General features: G+C 40.3%; 1 protein-coding gene across 1 annotated transcript in view; it reads left to right on the top strand.

Annotated features, from left to right (window-relative positions):
- The window catches only part of MATN2 (matrilin 2), an 81,773-nt gene that overhangs the window by 55,272 nt on the left and 5,916 nt on the right, over window positions 1-20,585 (top strand). Inside the window, exons 10-19 of the mRNA XM_067467342.1 lie at window positions 1,945-2,067; window positions 3,940-4,065; window positions 7,083-7,205; window positions 7,293-7,415; window positions 7,505-7,627; window positions 7,721-7,843; window positions 9,280-9,402; window positions 11,622-12,035; window positions 16,973-17,125; window positions 19,684-19,746. Of these exons, the coding sequence (XP_067323443.1) occupies window positions 1,945-2,067; window positions 3,940-4,065; window positions 7,083-7,205; window positions 7,293-7,415; window positions 7,505-7,627; window positions 7,721-7,843; window positions 9,280-9,402; window positions 11,622-12,035; window positions 16,973-17,125; window positions 19,684-19,746 (1,494 nt within the window). The remainder of the gene's footprint in view (window positions 1-1,944; window positions 2,068-3,939; window positions 4,066-7,082; window positions 7,206-7,292; window positions 7,416-7,504; window positions 7,628-7,720; window positions 7,844-9,279; window positions 9,403-11,621; window positions 12,036-16,972; window positions 17,126-19,683; window positions 19,747-20,585) is intronic.

Genomic DNA, 20,585 nt, shown 5'->3' with positions numbered 1-20,585 from the left:
GATGTTGTCGAAGGCTTTCATGTCCAGAATCACTGGGTTGCTGTGAGTTTTCCGGGCTGTATAGCCATATTTCTCAAGATCCAGCAGAACATTTAATGACATAGCTTAAATAAGACGCAGCACTTTTTACTTCTTGCTGTTCTAATCCAGGCCAGCGTGTCTGTTGGAATCCATAAAAGAAAACACAACTCACTTACTGAAATAGTTAAACCAACCTACTCATGGAAAGAGTTATTTCCTGGGCAATAAAGAAAATGTTTATTCATTCTGGTGTTTTATTTTCCTCCAGCCAACACTTGGGATTTCCATCAAGAGCTCTAAAATTATTCATTTACCGCAAGGCTCCTGTGTATTAAGCCTTCATCTTATGATTATTCCTCCTGGATATTCTTTTTATGTGCCAAGATGTCTCATTCATTATTTAGAAACAGGCGCTGTTTGACTTCAGGTTTCCTGCTAAGCTGCTAAAAAGAGCCTTCAGGGTTATATTGGTTAAATGGCACGAAAGGACAGCTGGCATGCAATGCTGTGCCAGGATTTCACGCCACATATATAAGCATCTGAGCCGAACCCTTTCATATTAAACATTTATAGCACTATGATTTTACTTTAAGGGCAGGGGCTATATCAGGCTTGGACACCCTGCAGGTGTTTTGGACTTCAACTCCCATAATTCCTTAAGTGGTTGAGAGTGAAAGGGCCTGAGGCTGTTAGGAATTCTGGGAGTTGAAATCCAAAATACCTGGAGGGTCAAAGTTTGTCCATGTGTTGGCTATATCCTCAGGAAGCTGGGATTTGTAGGTTTGTGAGGCACTAGAGTTCTCTAAGACACAATTGTCGCTCTAAACTGCAAATCCCAGAATGTCAGTTAAAGTGTAATGACAGTGCTCTAACCGTGTAGCATATTTATTTATTTATTTATTTCACTTACTTATACCCTGCCCTTCTCACCCCGGAGGGGACTCAGGGCGGCTTACAGAGGAGGCACAATTAGATGCCCAAATCCATTGACAAACAGTATAAAATACAAAGCAATTCAACAATTAAATTAAAACATCAATACATCATACAATAATAAAACAATCTCATGATCAGGGTTAGAGTCCATATATCCATTCCATGTTTATCGTCAGATCCTTAAATTAATTGTCAGAATGACCAAAGGCTTGGTCCCACACCCAGGTCTTCAGTTTTTTCCTAAACGCCAGAAGGGACGTCGCCGATCTAATCTCCCCGGGGAGTGAGTTCCACAGGCGGGGGGCCACCACTGAGAAGGCCCTGCTCCTCGTCCCCGCCAACCTCACTTGTGAGAGTGGCGGGGTCGAGAGCAGGGCCTCCCCAGAAGATCTTAAACTTCGAGGTGGGACGTAGAGGGAGATCCGTTCGGACAAATACACTGGGCCGGAACCATATAGGAGCCCAAAAGAGCCCAAGTCAGATACGGATCTTCCATACATCCCACAAATTCGAGAATAAAATTTGATTGTTTCACTTTTCTTGGCTGCTTTCTATCTTCCCAGACCAAAACAATAGCTAAGTTTCATTTGTTTTATGTATTGTTGAAGGCTTTCGTGGCTGGAATCACTGGGTTGTTGTAGGTTTTTCGGGCTATATGGCCATGTTCTAGAAGCATTCTCTCCTGACGTTTCACCTGCATCTGTGGCAAGCATCCTCAACGGTTGTGAGAGCATGTCAGGTGAGAATGACCTCACAAACTCTGAGGATGCTTGCCATAGATGCAGGCGAAACATCAGGAGATAATGTTTCTATAATATGGCCATATAGCCCGAAAAACCTACAACAACCCAGTTCATTTGTTTTGATTTATCTAGATTTTGTATATCTTGTATTTCACAGCAGTATGGTCTTTGCTCCCTTCTTTGTCAAAACGTATACATGGCTCATGTTCTACAATGAATAATAATATCATTTTTCCTTCTCCAGGAGTGGACTATTGTTTGCTGAGTGACCATGGCTGTGAACATTTGTGCGTGAACAGAGAAAGATCCTATACTTGCCAGTGCTTTGAAGGATACATGCTGCGTAGTGATGGGAAAACATGTAAACGTAAGTTAGCTGTTCTCAAATCTTGTTGATTTGTGTACTGTGTAAAATAAATGAACAATGGAAACACTAAGTAATACTATCAGTAACCACTTTCCCCATCAATTAAAAAAAACGCAATCCAGAAATGACAAACTATCAGGTTTGATAAAAGAGAAATTCATAGAACACCTTTTTAAATGACTAGGAACTTTTTATAACAATAATTTGTATTGTATATGTGTTTCCATGCTTTTAAACTGAATATTGTTGTTTTTTAAGTGTTGTAAACCGCAATGAGTCGCCGATTTAGGCTGAGATATTAGTGGTATACAAGCGCATTAATAAATAAATAAATAAATAAATAAATAATTTATATAAAACAGGAAATATGAAGTTATTTGTGGGGGTTGAATAATTATAAGAAACAAATGAAATTAGAAGATAGAAAGAGAGATCTGATATGTAATATGATAAGTTGGACAGTGAATAATGATGCAGCACTTAACTTGGGGAAGGAGGGGAGAGGAACTGGTCTGGATGAGGGTGAACAAATTGAAATTGAATCCAGACAAGACAGAGGTACTCCTGGTCATTCAAAAGGCCAAACAGAGTATAGGGTTACAGACTGTGCTGGATGGGGTTACATTCCCCCTGAAGACACAGGTTCGTAGTTTGGGAGTGATCCTGGACTCATCATTGAGCCTAAAATCCCAGGTTTTGCAGTGGCCAGGGGAGCTTTTGCACAATTAAAGCTTGTGCACCAATTGTGGCCATACCTTGGGAAGTCAGACGTGGCCACGGTGGTGCATGCTCTTGTTACATCCCAAATAGACTATCAAAACGTGCTGTGCATGGGGTTGCCTTTGAAGACTGTTCGGAAGCTTCATGTAGTGCAATGGGCGAAAGTCAGACTGCTCATCAAAGTGGCATATAGGGAGCATACAATCCCACTGTTATGTCAGCTCCACTGGCTGCCAGTTTTTTAACTGACCACAAATTAAAGTGCTGACTTTAGCCTATAAAACCCTAAACGGTTCCAGCCCAGCTTACCTGCCAGAATGTATCACCCTCGGTTATCTACTTGGAGGCTAAGATTTCAGTCGTCCCCGTCCCGTCCCCGCTGCCGCTGCCTTTCACAAGTGCAATTGGTGGAGACAAGAGGCAGGACCTTTTCAGTGGTGGCTCCTTGGCTATGGAACTCCATCCACAGTGAAATTAGATCAGCCCCCTCACTCCTGACCTTCAGGAAAAAAACTGAAAACATGGCTCTGGGACCAAGCATTTGGTCAGTAAATGGGAGCAGTGCCATAAGACTATAAAATATCATAATGACAACTCAGATTGGCCTTGGAATATAACATAAACTGTATGCTTTTAATTGGTGTTTTAATGTTTTATGTTTTAATTGTTTTGGATTTTAATGCATTTCTTTATTTATTGATATGCATATGTATATGCAGCATTGAATTGAGTAGGGTAAGGTAAAAGTGAGGTAGGTAAATAAATAAATAAACTCAATTTTTTAAAATTCTTTTTCAAAAACTTTTTGTATGGAATTTTAGTGCAAATGTATAAGTTGGAATAAATTAGTTTGTTAGGTGGAAAGTGCTATATATCTCATTATGTAAAACAGAACATTTCCTCAGTAAAAATAAGTTTTAAAAATGCTTCATGGAAGGCAACGTATGCAGATTTGACTAGCATTTTATTACTTATTTATGTATTTACAGTATTTATATACCGCCTTTCTCACCCCCGGGGGGACTTTAAGTACTATTCTGAAATCTGATGACAAATGTAAGAGTCTGTTAAAAAGTGGAGCCAAACCTAGATGATCATTTAAATCCTTTGTTCATGTGATGTGCTGGAAAAAAATGTATTGACTTTTTCTAGATAGAGATGTCTGCAAATCTGTAGCACATGGCTGTGAACACCTTTGTGTCAGTGATGACGGCAATTCCTATGTCTGCCAATGTCATGAAGGATTTGTCCTGAGGGAAGATGGGAAAAGCTGCAGAAGTAAGAAAACATGGAAGTAAGATTATTCATTCTGAAGGTTTTGGTTTCAGAGCCCGTTTCTGCACTTTGCTCCCAGTTGTTCAGGCGTGAAGTCTCATTCATCTCATCTTTATCTATTCTGATAACAGAGTTTGTAAGTGAAGGTGCAGCATGGTCCATGCAAATTGTTCCTCTTGATCACTAGGTGAAAACATAGGCATTTAGAGGTGGTGTGAGAAACAATGTGTGGGAGAAACAATCTCCACTGTAGTGTTAATACCAATTAACACCAGTTTAGTTTCCATGGCTCAATGCTTGCGAATCATGGGAGTTATAGTTTTACAAGGACTTTGACCTTCTCTAACAAAGCGTCCTAGTGTTTCCCCAAACTACAACAGTCACGATTCCATAACATTGAGCCATGGCAGTTAAGGTGGTGGCAAACTGCCTTAATTTTAAAGTGTAGATGCACCCAATATCATTTTTTGTGTACGTATGGATGCTTCCCATTGTTTACTATAGCCCCCATGCTATTGTTGCCATTGACTACTTTCAGTGTAGCCCACAGAGCACTAGAGAGCCCATACCACATGCCCATGCTGCCCAGATAGATTGGTTTTTATCAATATGGTGGAAAATCATAGAGTTGAAAGACACCACGTGGCCATGCATTCCAAACCCCTTCTCTCATTCAGGAAAAGCACAATCAAAGCACCCCTGACAGATGGCCATCCAGCATCTGTTCAAAAACATCCAAAGAAGGAGCCTCCACTACAAGGCATTGAGTTCACTGTTGAACAGCTCTTGTGATCAGGATCTTCTTCCTAATGTTCAGGTGGAATTCCCTTGCCTGTAATTGGAATCCAATGCTGTGAGTCCTAGGACCATCAAAAGCATTGCTGTGGAGGGAAGTGTTGAACTACGGGCACATTTATGCTGGGACTATAATGCAGCTTCAACCAATTTGGGAGGAACTAGTTTCATTGCATGGGTTATTAGATTGACTGGAACCAGTATAAGGCCAGAAAGGTAATTACATTTACCATGGAACCTGGTCTCAAATTGCTCTGTGGGGTTTTTTTTTATTCCTCTATTTCCAGGAGAGATCCACATCAGCACTCAAGAGGCCTAGGAGGTGGGAAAAGGGAAGAAAGAAAGTTAGGAGAGGAGGTAACCCATTAGCCCTCTCAGGGGACTGTTACCTGCCTGCTAGTTAGCTATGTCCATAGGGAACTTTCCGGCATCTCCCATTCTATAATGTGTTTCAAGAAGGATTGCTGTCTAAAATGTGCCCCACATTCTGTAGAGCTGATTTCACCCTGAAACCTGGGATACACTGGGATATGCTGCAATGCAATAAAACAGCTTAATTTGCACTTTCCCGCAACTTTCTTTAATGTGGTATATACTCTTTAATCTGAACTGCAGTGCACATTGGTGGCATGTATTGGTGGCCAAGGACCTTTATATCTTAGGGACCGCCTCATTCCTTTTCTCCATCAGTGGTCACCTCGATCCACCCAGGAAAATCTCCTATACATACCGGGCCCTAGGGAGGTACACCTGGAAGCTACAAGGCATGGAGCTTTTTCAACCTATGCTCCAATTCTGTGGAACTCATTGCCTCCATACATTAGAGCAATGCGACCTTTTGTAAAGGCACTCAAGATTTGGCTGTTTGGTTGTGCATTTAAGTAATCAGATCTAATTTGCCAAATAGTCACTTTTAAATGTTTTTATGTTGAATGTTTTTCTGTTGTGTAAATGCTATTTTAGATTGTAAGTCGGTTGGAGCACCTTGGTGGAGAGCGACTAATTAAGAAATAAAGTGAATTGAAGTGTATTTTGTGGCTGCCACAATTTCCAGTTGGGTTGGAGCCACATTAAATGGTCAGTAGAACCTGCACCTTTCCCAGAGTGAGTCTAACACAGCCAAGATCAACAGTTTCCATAGGAAAATAGCAAACAGGAAACAGTGGTCTTCATTGGGATTGCTGAGATAGGAGTCATCAACTTCACTTTCCAACCCCTCTAGCAATCCCGGCACACTCAAGATAATTGTTTCCAGGGGTGAGCAGGGACAGATTTGTGTGGACAGGCATGCAAATGAAATAGAGAATTAAAGTGAAGAGGTATCAATGAATGAATTAAAGCAGTGATTCCCAATCCTTTTTTGACCAGGAACCACTTTGACCAGGGACCACTCTCTAAAATGAGCACCAAAAGGGTTTCGAATCAGTTTTTGGTCAACTTTAGATTCAGTTTGGCTATTTGGAGTGCTGATTCAGAAAACTGCATTGGATAGACCACATCAGCTCTAGTTTCCGATACATAACATCTAGTAACCATGTTTAATAAGCCTGGGCACTATCAGAAAGTTTCAGAAAACCAGTTGCTCTTATTGCAACAATGTAATAATGGTGAGGCCACGGACCATATTTTAGTTATTTCAGACCACTGGTGGTCCACACACCACAGGTTGGGAACCAATGAATTAAGGGGAGTGAAAGGAAAGAGGTGCTCCTGACCACCCATTGTTTTTGGTCAGCTAACAACTGTGGGTTTTTACTCAATCCCCAATACTAAAATGTTATCCATCCATTGACTAGCCCATGGATTCTGCTTTGACTTGTTTAACACTGGTTCTAAAAGTGTGTGCATATTCCCAGCCCTCGATATTAGAACAAAACCTGTGGAATGCTGAGAAATGCAATGAAACCAAGTTGAGAGATGGATGCTTCTAGCTGGTGGACCTTTAGTTGACCATTCTTCATCCTGACAAAAACAAAAACTATGACGATGAACTGTGAACAATTTTGGGAAATGAAATGGTTTATACATCTTCTGTACTTTGAAAAGTAATCTGCAGAAATTGCACACTGAATAGTGCTCTGTTATTTATCATGTAGATTCATTTTGACAACTGTATTAAGTCTGAATATGGTTTGGATTTTATTTACTCTTTCTCATATTCGTCTCTGTTCTTTCTGTGTTACTGTCACCCAACAAACTGTATGAATTATTGAAATTATCTGTAGGTAAAGACCTCTGCAACTCCGTAGCTCATGGCTGTGAGCACTTGTGTGTCAATGATGATTACTCCTATATCTGCAAGTGCCACGAAGGATATATATTAAAGGATGATGGGAAGACCTGCAGAAGTAAGCAGCTTGATCTTCATTAGAAAGTCATTGCTGTGACCTGTTGCATAAAACAAATTTATAAATGAAACTCTTTGATATATTCAGATCAAGATGTCTGCAAGTCCATAAATCATGGATGTGACCAACTCTGCGTTAATATTGAAGATTCATATACCTGCAAATGTCACGAGGGATTTATATTAAAGGGTGATGGGAAGACATGCAGAAGTAAGCAGCTGGATTTGCATTCGAAAATACTTTGTGATTTGTTGCATCTGTAGAAATGTTTTTAATAGATAACTCTTGATTATACGCAGATCAAGATATCTGCAAGTCCACACATCATGGTTGTGAGCATGTTTGTGTTAATGTTGAAGATTCGTATACCTGCACATGCTATGAAGGATTTATATTACGAGGTGATGGGAAAACTTGCAGAAGTAAGCAACTTTGTCTTCATTAGAAAATAGCTCTTGTAAACCTGTTGCATCTGCACAAAATGTTTCAATGAGAAAATTCCTTGTTACATTCAGATCGAGATGTCTGCAAGTCCACTAATCATGGATGTGAACACATCTGTGTTAATACTGGAGACTCCTATACCTGTCAATGCCACGAGGGATTTGTATTGCAACAAGACAGGAAAACATGTAGAAGTAAGTCATTTTAATCCCACTTCATCCTTCCCTAGTGGATGTGAACCTGGTTCAGATAGACTGGAATGTTAAACCATTGTTTAATGCAAAACAAACCTCTCAATCCTGCAACTCAAGCACACACAAGCATAAGCTCTCTTCTTTTCTCTAACATACACCAGAAGAGGAACTTGAAAGCATCTATTCCAATAGTGAATGGGATAAGTAAATTCATACATACAGAAGCAATTATCTTTTTCATTTCCTTCTGTAACTCTTCCTGTCCTAGCAGAAATTCACTGATCTTTCAAGCACCTGACTTCCAAAGGCATTTGTCATTCGGAAATCACACACAGAGATACAAAGGCAAACCACACACAGAGATACAAAGGCAAATCACACACAGAGATACAAAACATGATGTCAATATGATTGCAAAGCTTTTCCAAGCCTTTTCTCCTCACCATCACTCTTCCAGGAAAGCTTTGAGCAGGAGTGGGAATTGTGTGGACCTTCAGCTCTGGTTGAACTACAACTCCCAGCAATTCATTGGCTGTGCTAGTTAGGGTTCTGTAGAATCCAACCACATCTGGAGGATAACACAATCCTTACCTCTGTGCTCAAGGATGGGAATTGCCTAGAGATTCGACAGGTTTACTGATTGCTTGCAGCCCAGTTCATAACTTGGAAGTGTTTTCTTTCCTTCTATCTTTTGCCACTGATCATGCTCCACTCGTGCATTCTAGGTTTTTAAATCAAAAAAGTAACTTTCTCAAGCTTTTGCCCCATCACTTCTTTTCCCTCCCTGCCACAGTAGCTAAAGGAGCATGATTTGGAGAAATTAGCTGGCCCCGATTGTTTCTTGCTAATTACCTCCCAACAAAGGACTTCCCCAGGCAGTAAGAAGCCAGACTTTGAAACTGCTAGACCACTAAATGCTAATTAAGGTGGCAAATTGCAACATTCACACCTACCTCCAACAGACAAGAGTTCTTTCTCCCACCCTGGGCATTCTATTGATATATAAACCCCATTTTCCTAGTTTCCAACAGAACTCACAACCTCCGAGGATGCCTGCCATAGATGTAGGTGAAATGTCAGGAGAGAATGCTCCTGGAACATGGCCATACAGCCCAGAAATCTCATAACAACCCAGTGATTCCAACCATGAAAGCCTTTGGCGATTCCTATTCTGGTGGTTGTTTCGTCTGGTTCAAGGCATCATTCTCTTTAACACATGTGCTTGTGGTTGATTAGAAGACCCAGTAGGATTAGGAAGTTTAGCAAAGCCTTAGGAAGGAGGCAGACCCAGGCTGGTTTTCTTCTTTCCTTCATCCTTATCATCTTCTTTGCAAGATTAAAAGACTTAAAACACCTACGCAGACTACTTCACACTTTTTAAACATATGGGAAAATATTTTGATATGCATCAGTGAAGGTCTTTATTTTGTTTCCAGGCAAAGATGCTTGCAAGTACATTGAACATGGTTGTGAACATGTTTGCATAAATAATAATTATTCATACCTCTGCAAATGCCATGAGGGATTCATACTGGAAGAAAATGGGAAAACGTGCAGAAGTAAGACAGCCTTCCTTTCTTTTTAAATGTCTTTTGATTTCAAAGATGAATGGACCCAACATACAAAAGTACTTTATGATCTCAACTCAATAAAATACAATGAAAAGGTGGAGTGATTTTAGTATTGGCATGATATGATCCTAGATGTTCATTAGTTGTGATTTTTTGGAATAATTGAAATTTCAAAAATTGATACAAAGATAATCCAATGCACAGCACATTAGAGAAGTCTCACCTTGGGGTAACAGTGCATGCACTGACATCTTTAGGTCCTCCATTAATTATCTGTACCTGCAGTGTGTTTGTAGTAGATATTATCTTCCATCCTTTGTTACTATGTATAATAACCAAAAAGCCATCAGTGTTTGAAACCTCAGTCCACTAGTGGCATTCGGGGAAGCTAGGAACAGATAATGTTTTATAGCTGCACAACACATTCAGCAAGATTACACAGTCACTTTCCCATACCACTTTATACTGCAGCTGTGGGAAATGTGTTTTTGAGCACATAAAACAAACAAGCAAGCAAACAAACAGAGAAGCAACCACAAGGCACATGGGACCTTTAACAGATTGGAGAATGTCTACTATAATTCTCAATCTCAGTGTTTTACAAGTGGTCTGATGTGGAGGGCCAGCAATTCCCCCGCTTCCCAATGAGCCAGGGACCAATACCATACTTGTGTCAAATTAATATGAGAGTCTTGTATAAGACCAAATGTGTCTGTAATATGTTTACAATGAAACTGTAGTCAACTTTTCTCACTGCAGCACCTCACCCAATACATATTCTTTTAATTTAATGTGTCTGTGCTTCATTATAATGTCCCCACTCTTTCAATGTTTTAGTTATAAATGAAAGCTTGCCTCATTTCTAGATAGATAGATTTTAAAAAAATGTATTATTTATTTATTTACAGTATTTGTATTCCGCCCTTCTCATCCCAAAGGGGACTCAGAGCGGATCACAATGCACATATACATGACAAACATTCAATGCCATTTTTAGACATATAGACAGATGGATAGAGGTATTTTGGCATTTCAGCTTCAGCGTCTGGAGGTTATTCTTTATTCTGGCCACAGGTGTCATTTCATCCACTATGACACCGAGTCATTTTTTATTGTATTTCCTCCTTGCTCTGATCACTGGCATTTTTATGGTGTCGTAAAATATCTTCCAGCTTTAAGCCATCCCTAATTTCTCTACTCACAGCTCAGCTGTTTTCAAACTGCTTAGGTGGACAGTAAGCCAGGCTTAACAGTTGGGTGCTCAATCCGACTTGGGCTTTGAACTTGCCACCTTCCAGTCAGCAGTGATCTATTGCTGCTGGTGATTACAGCCTGGCCTATATAACCAAAAAATGACAATAACAGAACTTCTATTATGTTTTCACACTGTTGAGTTGAGCTTCAACATTTTTACCAGTTTTAACATATTATCCACAAAATAAACTCCTCAAAATAAATAAATATGGGTGCTACCTTCCCCTGGATCCAACTATATATTATTTCCAAAACATCATTGTTTCCACTGCAGGTTTGCTCCCTTGCCCTTCAGCAAACACATATTCCATAAACTTCCTCCATATTTTCCAAAAATCAATTAATTTCCAAATTCCTTCTTTTAGTCTTAATACCGCATGTCAATTTATCATTTCTCACTATATTCCATACTTCTTTGTACCAATCTTCTATTTGAAAATCATGCCTTTCTTTCCATTTCTTAGCTATTATCAGCCTCTCTGCCATTAGTAAATTGGAGATTAACTCTTTAATTTATTGTGGTATTTTAATATTACCATATATCAACAGTAAAGCTATTTCTGGTGTGCTCATTCTCTGAAATTGTGTTATCCCCCCCCCCCCTTATCTCTTTAAATATAATTTTCCAAAAATTGACATCCTCTTCAACACTAATGTGAATATTTCTTGTCTATCTGGTTTAATCTGTCAGGTGTTAGATACAATCTTTAATCCTTACAGACATATTTTTCAAAACACACATATCCCATATTTCACAATCTTTTTTCATAATCTGTTTCCCATGTTTCTGCGTAGCTCAATTTGGATATCCTTTCCTTCTTTTCATTTACTCTTGGTACAGAATATTCAGAAGAGAATGAGAAGTCTCTAAATTGCACAAAGAGACAATTTCAACCTGCTCTTGATCTTGTTTCTTTCACTAGTTCTTCCTTTTCTCCCTTTTATTTTAACAGGATGCACTGAAGGCCCAGTTGATCTGGTATTTGTGATAGATGGATCAAAAAGTCTGGGTGTGAATAATTTTGAGATTGTCAAGGAATTTGTGTTGGGAATCTTGGACTCTCTTACCATATCACCCAAAGCTGCAAGAATTGGTTTGCTGCAATATTCCACGCAGGTCCGCACAGAATTTACACTGAAACAATTCAGCACAGCCCAAGATATGAAGAAAGCAGTGTCCCAAATGAAATATATGGGGAAAGGCTCCATGACCGGACTTGCCCTGAAGCAAATGACTGAGAGGAGTTTTACTGAAGCAGAGGGAGCCCGGCGCTCATCGGCCAAGGTGCCCAGGGTGTGCATTGTGTTCACAGACGGACGGGCCCAAGATGACGTCTCCGAATGGGCTGCAAAAGCAAAGCAACATGGTATGATGAAAATGTACCTAGAATTACAAATTGTAAGGGCACTTGCTAAAATCCTGAATGCCAATTTGTATATCTGATTTATTCTTTGTGCATTTGCACTAAAAGTTTCTAAAGGCCGGGTGCATACCCTCCAACTGTGCCAATTTGGTTGGGACTCTCTACTAATCACGTCTCATCTCACGTTTCCTGCAACTTTCTCTTCCTTCCACTTTCTCCCTTTATCCTCAACATACTTCCATTGGTGCAAACTAAGTTCAAAGAACAAAAGTTGACTCTGAGAAGGAATGAGAACAGGAGGAGACACCCTTTCCCCCTGAAAACACTTCCAGGAATGAATTTTCCTTCCGAGGCATAGATTTCTCTCACTTCCTGTTGTCTTGCCCTGTTCTTAACTATGGCCCCTTCTACACTGCCATGTAAAATCCAGATTATCTGCTTTGAACTGAAATATATGGCAATGTAGACTCCTATAATCCAGTTCAAATAGATAATGTGGATTATTTGATAATCTGGATTATATGGCAGTTAGAGGTGTGCAGTTTGGTCAAAAAGCATGCCATTTCAGGGTCCATTTTCATCTAACCCCTCATTCTGTTTACCAGGAAGTTACTCGAAATAGGAGGGGTGTTGCTGTTTTCATTTGGCAAAGATTTGTCCCATTGGCTACAATGGGAAACTTTAAAGCCTCAATCCTCAGTCATATTAAGGCCTATCTGCATGAAACCTACCTTAGTTTTAGATCCCATTTATAACTGCAGGCCTGCCAAGTTCCAAAACAATTCACTAATCTACTGATTTTTTATTGGCTGAGAAACAGAGAGAGAGAAAACTTCAACTCCCCATCATGCTCCTAGAGGAAATCAGAGACTCTTCAATGCCTGCCCCATTCAAGTGCTGCTGAGAAAGCAAATTCCCAGCAGGGCCATCTCTAGAGAAGGAGCCTAGAATACTTTCCAAAAAGAAATGGACAGACACTAGTGCTGCCAGGGAGGGAGAAAAAGACATTGCAGTAATCCCATCCTCTCAAAGTGACGCGATGGGTTAAACCCTTGTGCCGGCAGGACTGCTGACCAACAGGTTGGCGGTTCAAATCTGAGGAGCACAGTGAGCTCCCATCTCAGCTCCAGCTTCCCATCCGGGGACATGAGAGAAGCCTCCCATGTGCCCTGTGTCAACATGATGGTAAAACATCAAACATCCAGATGTCCCCTGGGCAACGTCCTTGCAGACAGCCAATTCTCTCACACCAGAAGCAACTTGCATTTTCTCAAGTCACTCCTGACATGAAAAAAAATCTTCTCCAGACCCCTGCTTCAGGTATATTGCAGACTTAACTCTATCCTCTCCAGTAGCCGATAAAATCCGGCTCTCTTGATCCGTTCTGCCAAGCTTTTCAGTTCCCTCCTATAATCATCATCATCATCATCATCATCATCATCATCATCATCATCTTTATTTATACCCTGCCACCATCTCCCCACCATTGTATTGCGTTGTTGGGCTTGGCTTACATGAGGCCAAGCCCAACAACGCAATACAATAAAATAAAATAAAAACACAAAACAACAGCATAATAAAATACATAAAACATAAAAATACAGTAAGCAATATAAAATTACAATAAAATCCTTCACAATCGCAGTGACAATGAGCAGGCCGCATGTACAGGATAAAATACTAAAAGCTAAAAACTCGGGGTGAGATAGAGATGAAGCAGATTGTTTGTGGGGGAGAAGCTCATCAAAAATGGGGTCATTTTTTGAGATTATATGAAACGGACCACCAAATATTACAAATCATTTTCATTCAAACTAATTTGGGCCCAACCCTAATGGCAGTGTAGAAGTGACCTATGAGTCATTTGTAAGTTGGATGTTGTAACTCGGGGACTGCCTGTATATGCCTATTCTTGACTTTCATTCTGGGAATCTTCCAGAGACTGATGAATTACATAATTTCTGGGGCTTTATCTGGGATGTCTATGCCTCACCACATTTATGGATTGTTGGGAACTAAGTTTTGCGAGTTCTCCTCTGTGGCTGAGAAAATGTCTGTTCTCCAGGTCTCAATATATATCCAAAGACGTATATTGAGCACGTTAATTAAATCTGATTCCTGCTGCTATGTACTTTCCCCATTGCCAATGATTCTATCAAAATGAGTCTTAGGAGATTGCATAGCCTCAGAACAGCCAGTGGAGTTATGTTGAGCATAAGTTTTCAAAAGGGATTTTGATGTCTCACAAAGAACGGACCCCAGCATTGATAATTCATTCATAAAATTAAAGCAAGTCCTTGGGAAGAAATGTGAAATGTTTCTGGTCCTGGCTAATACAGCATGAAAGATGTAATAGTATATTTTTCTGGAATAGAAACCAAATGGCAAAAGGTATTGGACAAGCCGTTATTGCTGAATGAGTTCACCCTTCCCCAGGGTTTTCACTGACGGCAGCAGCTGTCTTTCCGTATATTTGAAGATCTGTTTAGTAATAAATTACTCTAGGAATGCTTCTTTTCTACAGCTGTACTATGGGGTACTCGATATAATTAATTAAATGAAATGAACAAAGCATACTTGATGAATCAAATATTCCCAAGAGGACATACTAATATGACAGAAACCTGGAAAAATGATCTAACACATTGGCTCTGATGTTTCTGACTTCATAAAAAGCCTGCATTAATACAAGATTCTACAAAAAATAAATATGTAACACTAATATGAATTCTAAAGAAATAGAAAATTGCAAATCAAACTGCTTTTACCAATGGTTTTCTACCTTCCTAATGCCGTGACCCCTTAATACAGTTCCTCATGTTGCGGTGGCCTCCAACCATAAAATTATTTTTGTTGCAACTTTAGAACTGTCCTTTTGCTACTGCTATGAATCGTCATGTAAATATCTGATATGCAGGATGTAGTTTCATTCACCTGATCAAATTTGGCACAAATACCCGATACGCCCAAATTTGAATACTGGTGGAGTCTGTGGGACGAATTGATTTCATCAATTGGGAGTTTGTAGTTGCTGGGATTTATAGTTCACATACAATCAAAGAGCATGCTGAACTCCACCAAGGATGAAACTGAACCAGACTTGGCATGCACAACTCCCATGACCAACAGAAAATACTGGAAGGGTTTGGTGGACATTGACCTTAAGTTTTGGAGTTGTAGTTCACCTACATCCAGAGAGCACTGAGAACTCAAACAATGATGGCTCTGGACCAAACTTGGCACGAATACTCAATCTGCCCAAATGTGAACATTGGTGGAATTTGGGGAAAATAGACCTTGACATTTGGGAGTTGTAGTTACTGGGATTTATAGTCCACCTACAATCAAAGAGGATTCTGAACCCCACCAATGATAAAATTGGACCAAACTTCCCACACAAAACCCCCATGACCAACAGAAAATAGTGTTTTCAGATTGTCTTTGGCAACCCTTCTGACACCCCCTCACGACCTGTCAGGGGTCCCGATCCCCAGGTTAAGAAACTCTGCTTTACACAGTATCCAAGAGAACGAATGTTTGGTGTTTCTTAAAGATACACAGCAGTTTATGTACGGATATAATCATTCAGTTTTTTATCATTCACTTTTGGAAGATTTTCCAGCTGAATGTTTGCATCTCTGAGAGTTTTTCTACATAATGCATAGAAAGATGGATGTTGTAAACCAATGTATTTGTTGCAAAGCAGCCTCAGAGGGGAGCCATTTGAACAGAGAAGAGATACAGATTGCTCAAACATCACCCCATTTGTCTTTTTTCCACCTCAAGAAAAGATAACCTAAGACACCCTGTATCAGTTTATTAATTTATTTACAGTATTTATATTCCGCCCTTCTCACCCCGCAGGGGACTCAGGGTGGATTACAATGTACACATATATGGCAAACATTCAATGCCAAAGACACACAACAGATATAGACAAACAGTCAGAGGCTATTTAACTTTTCTGGCCGCCAGGGGAGCTGTCGCTTTCATCGTCCATCTGCGACACTGATGAAGTACTTCTGCATTCCCTGCAAGCTTTTGCTGGAGTGCTTTGCTGGCGTCTTTTTTATGGCCTTGTAAATTAGTTAAATTAGCCTCCCCACACATAGGTGGAACCTAATTTTCCTACTTGACAGACGCAACTGTCTTTTGGGTTGCAAAGGTCGGCAACAAGCTACACAATTGGTCAGAAGCTCACTCCAACCCGGGCTGGCTTCGAACTCATGACCTTTTGGTCAGAAGTGATCTTAATGCAGCTGACATTCAGACAGCTGCGTCACAGTCCCGGTTAACTATGATTTTCAGGCTAAACAAGGGGAGAGCAATCTATGATATTCCACATGTTGGACTTCAGTGCCTATCATCCCTGGCCAATATAATCTAGAGAGAGAGAGAGAGAGAAAATGAAACTTGCAGTCCACCAGTATCTGGAGTGTGTTCCTATCCTAGTCTATAACCTCACTGCTTGATGTGGGAAGGTGAATGAAAAAGCTAACAGCAGGGTGTATTCACACACATCTTAATTATTTGTATATGCATATAATGTATAGATAGATCCTAAATCCTGGAATTAGCTTTGATGTGATTTTAAAATGCAGCCTTGGCATTGATCTATGATGGCTGTATTCAGATGTTCAAGTCATAAGCATATTATGTGAGCCAGTGCATGGAACAGCATTGTACATGGATTTGTTTGCATTTGAAATCCTTTGGTTGTGGGGGTTATTAATTAAATTAAAACAATACCATCAGCCTTTCATATTTGCGGATTGAATTTTTGTGAATTTAATATATTCTCTAGCCATTGGTAGGTCTCGCAGCCTGATTCTATGGGCAACATTCAGTGAAATGAGATCGTAGGGTCATTTTCAATTGCCAATGCTGTGTCTTACTAACATATTGTTGCTTATAATGAAAATATGCCATTTCTTTCTTAGGAATCACTATGTATGCCATTGGAATAGGAAAAGCAATTGAGGAAGAACTGAGAGAAATTGCTTCTGACCCTCCAGAAAAACATCTTTTCTATGCAGAAGATTTCAGTGCCATGGGAGAGATTACAGAAAAACTCCAAAAAAGAATGTGTGAAGGTATAAAGTATCACAATTTTTTTTTGTCCCAGATACAACAAAACTGGATGAACCATTAAGGCAGATAGAATTCCGGATCGGACAGGAGCAGTCTGACAGTTTGTTCGGAACATCTGCAAAATCACAGGGAGACGTGTAAAACATGACAAGCAGTAAGCTGCCAGAAAGAGTAATATGTCAGCTATTTATCACTGAGGGAATATATAACTTTAGTCTAAGGCCAGGAACATATACAATCATTTCTATTTCTTCTGCCATGTACAAAATGTCCAGCTCAAGAATCCAAAAGAATTAATAACACCCTCTTCCTTCCCATATACTGCAAGAAGAACATCTGTACAGTGGGTTGCTGTGAGTTTTCTGGGCTGTGTGGCCATGTTTTAGAAGCATTCTCTACTGACATTTCGCCAACATCTATGGCAGGCATTCTCAGAGGTCGTGAGGTTCGTTGGAAACTCGGCAAGTGGGGTTTATATAACTGTGTAATGTCCAGGGTGGGAGAAAGATCTCTTATCTGTTGGAGGCAGATGTGAATGTTGCAATTGGCCAGCTTGATTAGCATTGAATGGCCTTTCAGCTTCAAAGCCTGACTGCTGAAAGGCCATCCAATACTAATCTAGGTGGCAAATTGCAACATTCACACTTGCGCAAACAGACAAGAGTTCTTTCTCCCACCCTGGGCATCTCACAGATATATAAACCCCACTTGCTAGTTTCCAACAGATTTCACAACATCTGAGGATGCCTTACATAAATGTGGGCGAAACATCAGAAGAGAATGCTTCTGGAACATTGTCATATATGGGAGTTTTTTCTCCCATTCAGGGCATTACACAGATATATAAACCTCACTTGCCTAGTTTCCAACAGACCTCACAACCTCTGAGGATGCCTGTCATAAATGTGGGAGAAACATCAGGAGGAAATGCTTCTGGAACATGTTGTGAGTTTTCCAGCAATACAGCCCAGAAAACTCACAACAACCCAGTGATTCCAGTCATGAAAGCCTTCAGCAGCATCTGTACAGCTGAAAAACACCATGATATATTCTTTTGGGACCTTTGAGCAAATACTTGGAAATATTTACAATATTTGAAATGGCTTGATGATCAGTATTAATCCCATTCGATGACAGAATAAAATCTTGTTGTCTTTCATCATGGCTTTTGCCAAGCTTACTGGTTTTGATGGATAGTTTGTTTGTGCCTCCTTCATGCTCCATAACTGCAGATCTTACAAATAGTGTCTGTTATAGGCTTCAAAATGAGGAGGAATTTGGTCAGTGAATGGAATATAAATGCCTTTCCAGGGAATATTCTGTAACTTCCCTATTTTTAATGGCCACCATTCTGTAATGCACCAGTATTTTCATTTGTTTACTCCCCTGAGTTTATATCTTGCTGGAAATAGAAGTAAGCTCCGCATCAGTTAGTAATAAACTCTGATTCAGCGTGTCACATTTTCTCAGCCTTACATCCTTGCAGACATCCTTGCAGCCAATCCTCTCACACCAGAAGTGACTTGCAGTTTCTCAAGTCACTCCTGACACAACAAAAAAAAAAAGCCTCACTGCACTACGGAAATACAGCATTCTGATACTATCCTAACTACCATGGCCGCATCCTAAAGCGTCTGTAGTTAAACCCTTGTGCCGGCGGGAATGAAGATTGACAGGTCAGTCATTCGAATCTGGGAAGAGCGGGTTGAGCTCCCTCTGTCAGCTCCAGCTCCCTATGCAGGCACATGAGAGAAGCCTCCCACAAGCATGGTAAAACATCAAAACATCCAGACATCGCCTGGGCAACGTAATTGCAGATGGCCAATTCTCTAACATCAGAAGCAACTTGCAGTTTCTCAAGTCACTCCTGACACGCACACACAAACCTAACTAAAAATCCCATTATTCCATAAGTTGCAGTCATTGCAGCTAAAATGGTCTGAAAGGGCTATAATTGTGTACTGTGGGAGATATCTTAGTGGGAAGGTTTAAAAAGCAATCACACAAACCGAATGTACCAATAAATAATACTGAATTTAGCTTCTCTTTCCTTCCCAAGAATAACACTTGTTTCATAGATATTTTATGCAATGATATCTAGGATACTGGAAACATTTTCCCAGTTTCTGAGGTCACTGAGGTTTCTGGAGCCAAAAAGATCCATGAGTTCCCAAGTCACATTTGCTGAAACATCACTGGAAATGATTTGGCCAAATGTACATAGTAACAACTGAAACTGTTCAATTTATTTTCCTGCCAGAAAATATCTCTAGGCCATTTTTAAATCACAAAGTCATTTTTCCTACCACTTTGGTTTGTATTGACATTCATGATTTGTGCAGTATATCAATGCTTCTCAGACTATGCGATAGTGGGGACTGGCAATTTTCCCACTGTACCAGTGACCAACATACTATTTGTGACCAGGGATTGGTAGGTAATGGCTTGGAGACCTGAGGCCAATCCGGAGCTCACCACTTGGAGTAGCACTGCAGTATATTTTGCATTATTTCATATAATACTATTCAATTTTTACTTCATTTAGCAATATGTCTTCCAGGTCTGAAGAATCGCCAGTATTTACCAGAAGATTTGCTTCATTTGATGGATTCATATTCCGAAGGTTTGAGATTTGCAACCTATGTATAGTATATTTCCATATTACCTGGTTCTTTAGTGAGCACGTTCCAGAGAAAGCAATAATGGGCACACATCTATTGTAATTTTGGGGTTGTCTATTTGGGTAGATCAGTTTTTTGTTATTGTTTTACATACTGGTGATCACCTAGAAAGGCGGGCCAGTCTCCTCTTTTTCTTGTTTTGCAGTTCACACATGCTCAGTAGGGAATTTTGGAGCCAAATGCTATTTAACTTAGTTGTAGGCAGATGCAGATAGCTACAGTGGTACTGGCTGGAGAAGAACTGCATTCTGCCTTAGCTCAAGATTGCATGGATTACTCCAGACCAGGGGTCCTCAAACTTTTTAAACAGAGGGCCAGGTCACAGTCTCTCAAACTGTTGGGGGGCTGGATTATCTATATATACAAAAATGATCTGTGCATAATGAGTACCTTAAAAACAAAACAAAAAAAACTACGGGGCCAAATGAACCCCAAATTTGGCAACAAAACTCCTCACAATCCAGGGAGTGACCATCACTGGAAAAAACCTACAAAAACACCTTTAAATTCAAAAAAAGGAAGAAGGCAACACACCTCTCCTGTCCCCACTTGCGTTGAGGACACAGAATGAGGGTTCCGAAGCAGTGGCAGCAATGGTTGCTGCTCCCTGCATGTCTCTCGGCCCCTAACTAACACTAAGGCAAGGGATCAAAGGGGAGACACTGAGGAGAAGGAGGTGGGGGAGGAGAGAGGAGGGGAAAGGAAAAATGAGGGAGGCAGGCCGCACTCTGTGCACACACTCTGACTCTCTGTCCTCCCCCCCCCACACACACACACACAC

This window comes from Anolis sagrei, chromosome 4, assembly GCF_037176765.1.
Source record: "Anolis sagrei isolate rAnoSag1 chromosome 4, rAnoSag1.mat, whole genome shotgun sequence".
Classification (NCBI taxonomy): Eukaryota; Metazoa; Chordata; class Lepidosauria; order Squamata; family Dactyloidae; genus Anolis; species Anolis sagrei.
This window is presented reverse-complemented; position numbering and strand designations above follow the sequence as displayed.